The sequence below is a fragment of the Malaya genurostris genome, chromosome 2 (assembly GCF_030247185.1).
Source record: "Malaya genurostris strain Urasoe2022 chromosome 2, Malgen_1.1, whole genome shotgun sequence".
NCBI lineage: Eukaryota > Metazoa > Arthropoda > Insecta > Diptera > Culicidae > Malaya > Malaya genurostris.
In genome coordinates, this window is record NC_080571.1 from 185,996,797 (window position 1) to 186,004,941 (window position 8,145).

The 8,145-nt window shown below is 34.2% G+C and overlaps 2 protein-coding genes across 2 annotated transcripts; both read right to left on the bottom strand.

The window, feature by feature from the left end:
- Window positions 1-1,512: 1,512 nt before the first annotated feature.
- LOC131432694 (uncharacterized) lies at window positions 1,513-3,021 on the bottom strand. Its single transcript, XM_058599133.1, has 2 exons — window positions 1,704-3,021; window positions 1,513-1,643 (listed from the first exon to the last, which is right to left on the bottom strand). The coding sequence occupies exons 1-2, from the start codon at window positions 2,581-2,583 to the stop codon at window positions 1,567-1,569; spliced, it is 957 nt and encodes a 318-aa protein (XP_058455116.1). The 5' UTR covers window positions 2,584-3,021; the 3' UTR covers window positions 1,513-1,566.
- Window positions 3,022-3,043: 22 nt separating this feature from the next.
- LOC131432693 (uncharacterized) lies at window positions 3,044-4,434 on the bottom strand. Its single transcript, XM_058599132.1, has 2 exons — window positions 3,247-4,434; window positions 3,044-3,186 (listed from the first exon to the last, which is right to left on the bottom strand). The coding sequence occupies exons 1-2, from the start codon at window positions 4,397-4,399 to the stop codon at window positions 3,110-3,112; spliced, it is 1,230 nt and encodes a 409-aa protein (XP_058455115.1). The 5' UTR covers window positions 4,400-4,434; the 3' UTR covers window positions 3,044-3,109.
- Between the last annotated feature and the right edge of the window lie 3,711 nt (window positions 4,435-8,145).

Sequence of the window (8,145 nt, forward strand, 5' to 3'; positions counted from 1 at the left end):
ATTTTTGCGATAGTTGATTTAACTAATTTCTTTTTGATTCAACCAAAATGGTTTTTGATTTGCATATATTCAAGTAGTTGAAAAATATGTTGTTTTGAATGCTGTCAAATGCCGGAGACAGTTGAAAGCAAAACAATAATCGCAATGCAAAATCAACAACTTTTTTAGTTGAAATCTGTTCGCGTCGCTTCAAAATGTCAATGAAAACAACATCGATGGTTAAAGCGTTTGGTTCATTCGATTTGAGAATTTTATGATAACAAGTGTTTATCTAACAGCGGTGTTGTGATAAAGTTAACCTTGTTTAGGATGAAAAAGATTTGGTGACAAATTAGAAAATGTTAATGAATGATCATCTCGTAATCTTTCAGGTATGCGCAAAAATTTTATGCTTCAAATTCGATCATTATTTACTTCCAGTAGACTGTTTTACTTCCAGCTGTTTGATACCGATGATGATGTTCATGCATTAGCAATAAAACGCTTTTTGACATGAATTTAGTTTATAAAAGTAACAGGAGCGAAGGGTTTCGAACGCACAGAACGCGCTGCGATTGAATGGCGCGTTTGAATTGCCGTCGCAAAATTCCAATTCCCAGCGGTTGATGCACCCAAGCTCATATAAATTGACTAAAATTATCAGTGCATAACTTTAGTTCAACCGTTTGAAGGCATCACTTTAGGTAAATTTAATAATTTCGCTAATTTACTCGCCCCTCCGGGCACTTTTGCTGATTAAAAACGTTCTTCTACATCAATCATTTCCGATCGAATCAGAAGTATTTTTTTAGAATTTAGATCTTTACTGATCTCAAAACAAACAAGCAAATAAAACTGATTTTTTTTTTCAACTAACAGAATTTTGTTTCAATAACAACACCAGTTATTTCAACTAAAATATTTGTTGAAATTGAAAGGTATGTGTCCTCACTAATTGACAGCATTTTTTTTCAAACAGTTGAATTAGTTGTTACAACCATCGTTTCTGCTAATCGAAAAACAAAAATGACAGTTTAGTTAAAACAACAATCGATTAGTTGTACCAAATTTTAACCAATCGAATTCAGAAAATCAACTAATATTCTGGTTGAAATGGGATCGCGGGTGGTTCCGTGTGTATTCACCGTTAATTTCAACTTTCATACTAATACATTGCTTCAAAGAATCCGTAACTTTCATAATTCTGACTTCATCCTTGAAAGTATAGGAATACATATTAGGAAACAAACTAATTGTATCTAACTTTTGGCCAAGTATATAATTTATATTTGCTTGATCGCATAGAATAGCTTGAATACGAAAAAAATTACTGTTGATCCAAATCCTTGAATTATCATATTTGAGATCTGAGCAAGCATCTTTTGTGCACAAATTTAAGCGATTGTAGTACAGTCTAGAATGATAGCTGAAATGACGTTGTGTTACATCATTATCGAAGAGGGTAGAATTATTCACAGCAAATATTTTTCGAGGATTATACTGAACTATGGATGTTTCTTAAACCATATAGACTGAACCCACTGCTTAATGACCGAATCTTGAGGCACCCTGCTGTTTTGACAAAGTTTATTCAAGTAATTTTTTTTCGATTTGAAGAACAGGTTTGTTGTTGCCACTGCAAAATTTTAATAGCATTCCGTTTCCTAAAAATATTAAACAAAGATGGTTAATATTTAGTTACTGATGTTACATGTCTGTGTTACCTGATTCATAAGGAAACAATGATGATTTATACAAAGCTCCAAGATTTCGAACAGTTTCTGCTAAATGAGACATCAAATGAACGTTGTAAGTCATTCGTCCTATTCCATAAATAGCCTCAAATTGGCAACCAAAAAGTTTAAGCTTTTTTTCGCACCAATTAATCATTTCCTCAGACAAATTTGGATCCAATAATAAAAATATTGTAGATGATAAAAGCATAATATGGTTCAATAAATGGTCAGGAAGAATTTTATATAAACTAGGATATATATAATGTAATAACATGGCTTCCCATTCGTTTGCTTTGAATTTTTTTACTTGATTCAATGAACGTAGATACCTCGGGAATGAGCTTGGAGGTCGGAAGGAGAGAAAACGTTTCTCAATATCTTTCATACGAAGTCCTACGTAAAATGGAGCTTTATGATTTTCACTTTCAGTTAGACTTGCCCATAACTGTTTCATAACCCCCAGAAGAACTGCGTGCATATAATCCGGAGGGTGATTTATAATGATATCGAATTCAGGCAGAGCCACGAAAACTGATTTATCTAATATTCCATGCACTTCTTGACCTGTAAATTGAACTTCATCCATCATTTTTCTAGTGGTCGCATCGTCACGTTTGGGATGCCGTTGACTTGGATAATATCTTATTGGGCTTGCATCAGTAGCTTTTCCGGGATGCAGACACATTGTAAATCCGTAGTCTCCATTATATTGCTTCATACACAAAACTTTACATCTTGCCACAGAATCCACGCAATTTTGTAGAAGACTAACTGTATAGTTTTGATTACCGATCGAGATACCTTTCTTGAGTATTCTTAATTCTATGCAAAAATATTTGTAGAGTAAATTAAGGTTGGCTTCTTCCATTGATAACCAAAGTGCAGCAATTAAAAGGTTGTGTTTGTTGAATCTAAGTACTGGCGGGAGATTGTTAAGTGTAACGAAAACCGGATAAAGTGTTTTTTTTTCGTACTCTTTCGAGACGCTGCACCATCAGTATTAGAACTCAACGTGAGATGTTTCTCCGGATGCTCTTTCATTAAACACCTTGCTACGCGTCCTCGAATAATATCACAAATATTCTTATTTTCGATTTCCATGGAATGCTGCTCAATTTCCAGGCTATATTTTAGTACCATTTCACGAAGTTGTGGCTCAACATCGAGGACCTGTCATCTCACTGTTTCCCGATCTGAATGCACGAGACAACGTCAGCACAATAACACCGAAAATCGGTAGAAAGGTAGCCAAAAAGTCCAGCAAGGCCCATTGCCGAAACAAGACACACACGAGAACCATCTCAGATCTGAACTATGGATGTTTCTTGAACCATATAGACTGAACCCACTGCTTAATGACCGAATCTTGAGGCACCCTGCTGTTTTGACTAAGTTTATTCAAGTAATTTTTTTTCGATTTGAAGAACAGGTTTGTTGTTGCCACTGCAAAATTTTAATAGCATTCCGTTTCCTAAAAATATTAAACAAAGATGGTTAATATTTAGTTACTGATGTTACATGTCTGTGTTACCTGATTCATAAGGAAACAATGATGAGTTATACAAAGCTCCAAGATTTCGAACAGTTTCTGCTAAATGAGACATCAAATGAACGTTGTAAGTCATTCGTCCTATTCCATAAATAGCCTCAAATTGGCAACCAAAAAGTTTAAACTTTTTTTCGCACCAATTAATCATTTCCTCAGACAAATTTGGATCCAATAATGAAAATATTGTAGATGATAAAAGCATAATATGGTTCAATAAATGGTCAGGAAGAATTTTATATAAACTAGGATATATATAATGTAATAACATGGCTTCCCATTCGTTTGCTTTGAATTTTTTTACTTGATTCAATGAACGTAGATACCTCGGGAATGAGCTTGGAGGTCGGAAGGAGAGAAAACGTTTCTCAATATCTTTCATACGAAGTCCTACGTAAAATGGAGCTTTATGATTTTCACTTTCAGTTAGACTTGCCCATAACTGTTTCATAACCCCCAGAAGAACTGCGTGCATATAATCCGGAGGGTGATTTATAATGATATCGAATTCAGGCAGAGCCACGAAAACTGATTTATCTAATATTCCATGCACTTCTTGACCTGTAAATTGAACTTCATCCATCATTTTTCTAGTGGTCGCATCGTCACGTTTGGGATGCCGTTGACTTGGATAATATCTTATTGGGCTTGCATCAGTAGCTTTTCCGGGATGCAGACACATTGTAAATCCGTAGTCTCCATTATATTGCTTCATACACAAAACTTTACATCTTGCCACAGAATCCACGCAATTTTGTAGAAGACTAACTGTATAGTTTTGATTACCGATCGAGATACCTTTCTTGAGTATTCTTAATTCTATGCAAAAATATTTGTAGAGTAAATTAAGGTTGGCTTCTTCCATTGATAACCAAAGTGCAGCAATTAAAAGGTTGTGTTTGTTGAATCTAAGTACTGGCGGGAGATTGTTAAGTGTAACGAAAACCGGATAAAGTGTTTTTTTTTTCGTACTCTTTCGAGACGCTGCACCATCAGTATTAGAACTCAACGTGAGATGTTTCTCCGGATGCTCTTTCATTAAACACCTTGCTACGCGTCCTCGAATAATATCACAAATATTCTTATTTTCGATTTCCATGGAATGCTGCTCAATTTCCAGGCTATATTTTAGTACCATTTCACGAAGTTGTGGCTCAACAGGTATAGTTACGAAAAAATCATGTCCTTGTGATTTACAAATAGCGCATAATGTTCCTTTCTTGGGTAGGTTGGTTCCAAAATCATATTGACAGAATGTACAAGCAAAAACACGTTTGGCATCATATTACGGAACTGAGACGCGAATGTTTCAAAATTTTCAGGGAAGCATTTTGTTCCACTAATAACATTCAGCATTTTCAATAAATCTTCTAGTGCATCTTGTGACAAGTTATGACGAACGTAGTAGTTCACAACCAAGAACAAAATTTCGGTTATAATTATATCAGAATTTACTCGAAATTGTGAATGATTCTTCTTCGAAAACACCTAAAAAAATAATCAAATTACCGAAAGTACTTTGAGCATACCATATTGACAAACTTTAAAAAAATCATTCCAATCGTTAATGTTGCCTGATTCATCGATATTTTCGCCATTGTGCTATATTCCATTGGGTATTTCACTGTCAACTGTACTGTTTAACTCATCAGCATTTTGTGTCTCTATTTTCACAAATTGATTAAAAAGTTGAAATGAATCGTGGTTTAAATTATCTTCATCTTGCCGAATGTTGGGATTCAACGATTGGCTGGCAGTTTCATTTGTCGACGCAAAAACAAATGAATTCCTACAGCTCCTTGGCACTGCTGTCAGTTCTGGAGAGATTCGGTCTTCAAATTCGTTCAAATATACCTGTTCTTTACCTAAATTGCCTTGTGACCGACGTGCCGGTTTTTTACGCTGAAAAATTTTAGTAAACTTATCATTCCGATTCCGTATTTCGATCGATTTTGTATATTCGTGATTCGACCGATGAGCCTGCAACGGCAGATGTTTACGCACTAACACAAAAATGTTATCACCAGTTCATTCTACACCGTGTATTTAACCTGCATAAAAAACCTACACGGAAAATAAAAACTACCTATTATTTGAGTTCTTTTTACTTAATGTTGAGTTCTTTTGAATCTTTTCTTTCGTTCGCTCCTTCCATTGTTGTCAAAATACAAAGAGCAAAACCACCCAACAGCGAGAGTTTCGTTCAATAAGCCAAAATTAAGTAAACCGTACCAACTTGAAATTGAGTCAATACGACTCCACTGTAAATATAACTTACCATTGAGTAGATATAACTAAGTTATTTTAAGCTATGTATACCATGAAGGGGTAGTACCAATATATTTAATTTTATTTCATATCAGCTTGAAATAATCTCATAAAATGAGTTGGAAGGTCATCATTTGACATCCATCACTAATTTACTGGCATGCTCATTCTTATTTGAAAACAATGTAAAAAACTACCAAGTTTTGAAAATTTTTAATAACGATATCAACCTATAGAACCTAACTAGGTTGATGATGGATTGAATATTTCCTGTCTTTAAGCCCAGTTTTAACTATTACAGTCATTCACTGTAGGGAGAAGTTTTCTAGATTCTTTACTGTGACATGGCAGATGACATAATGAGCATGTTGTCAAAATTCACATTTATTAGAGATTTTCATATGGATTATTTGTAAGAACGTACTACAATATTTAAAAAATCACAAATGCTCTATCTTTAAAATGTTGTCTCAAACTGTAAAACTCAATACATGCCTCGCAAAATTTATAATTAAATTTTGAAAATTTTTCGAATTTCCTGGAACCAAAAGCGGTCTTCAAGTTCTTACAGCAACCCTTTTTCAATTACACTAGAGATGCCAGATATTTTCATAGAAAATCTGTATTACCCAAAATGAAAAATCTGTTTTTATCTGTATCCACTATAGAATCGAAATATTTATAATAAAAATTTGTTGAGGTTATGTTATTCCTAAAATTTATGGTTTTATAATGAGAAATTGAATGAGTGCTCAATGTTCATATCATTCTACAACGACGACATTAAATGCTTTCAAATTTTCATCACCAATCGGAATCAACAAAACATAATTTCAATTTCGTATACTTTCAAACTGGCTTGATGAGTTGATGTAGGATCTCAGCGCTCAACTTAAACTATCAACACCATTTAAAGATTTTTAGATCAATTTGTGATTCGTCGATTGATTACAAAACTCTCATCTCGTCACTACTACCAAAGAGAGCTCAGACGAACGAAATTATTTTATTCTTTCCTTTTTTTGGAAAATCTGTATGAATCTGTATTAAGTTTAAAAAACCTGTACAAAATCTGTATTCTGTATGAAATCTGTATGTGCATGTAAAAATCTGTATAATACAGATAAATCTGTATAAATGGCATCTCTGCTTCCGGGTGGCAACCCTTTTTCTAAATAATCAAGACAACAAATGTAGAGGTGTACATAGGTGAAAAGTCTCAAAAGATAATTGTTTGTTTGTTTCGTTTTCTTCTCTATTATCAATATTATCATTATTGCTATTACTATCATTGTCATTGTCATTATCAGTATTAGTACTATTTCCATTGTTTTTTTTTTAAATTCCCTTGTCACAAAAATACCACGAAATGTGAAAAAGAGTATACTGTCAAACGTAATAGAAATTGTAACTGTACACATATCTGTATGAAATGTTCAAAACGACGTATGTAACATTGAGAGATTCTCTTTTTCCTCTTTCTCTTTTGATTATTGCAAAAGATTCCTGCTTTTTTCGGTAATTTCTCCAGAGTATAATTATCGTTATTATTATCGGTAAATAATTGGAGAGAAGGATTGCTAAGAGTGCCGTAATAATCAAAAGAGAAAGTAAACAAAGATAATCTCTCATTGTTACATACGACGTTTTGAACATTTTTTACAGATATTCAAATAATTCGCGAGATTGTTTATAGCTTTACAAATGACAAATGTGTCCACCTCTACTAAATATCTTGAGCTAGCAAGTCCAAATCAGTATCACTCAGATGTAAAAAAAGAACTGGCATTCCTGATTTCATAATAACTGTTGTTCCAGCTAGAGTGACTATAATCAGAGTGACGACAGCTGTTCGTTTGGAATGACAGCTACCAGTTCCAAACGAGCAAACGACCTGTCAATTCAATGTAAAGCTAATGGAATGTTTTGAATTGTTGCCAACATTACGGATGAGATGTCGTCACTCTGGTTATCGGCACTCTAGTTCCAGCTAGAGTGACTCACGATGTAAAATACACTGGTGGCGTGATAAGACAGTTTTGGTTGTGTTGGTAATTTTCTCACGATATTTAGTATGGCGCGCCGGGATTCAGGCATGTAAACATAAACAAACGACCAGTTCAGATTGGGAGTTACTCCGGTTGTCGCGCAGCCTGGCGAATCTTTGGCACTAATTGAAAGTCTGGACATTTTTTCTTCAAGGGCTTGCAAGATAACGTCGAAATATAGATAATTGTACACACATCCGATTCTGTTCATTTCGTTGGAGGAAGGATTTGGCGAATCGCACTTTGGAATCTATTCCGCACTTTGGAAATTATTTCTATGATGCTCTAAATGATTCCGAATTGGATGAATAAAATGTTGCACTTATTGATAATTTTATTTGATACACAATGGAGACCACACGTTGATTGCGCTTAACCGATCGGTTAACCGACAATGAATACATCTTGGTTTTACAGTTCCTAATCGATCAAACAATATCTGCCTGTAGCTCTTCATACTCTTAAGTATGGTTTTATTTGACTTATTATATTTTTTTCTGATGCAATTTATTGCTTTATCAACACCGCAAGGAAACATCAATCCATCATGAAACACCGAAGATGACAA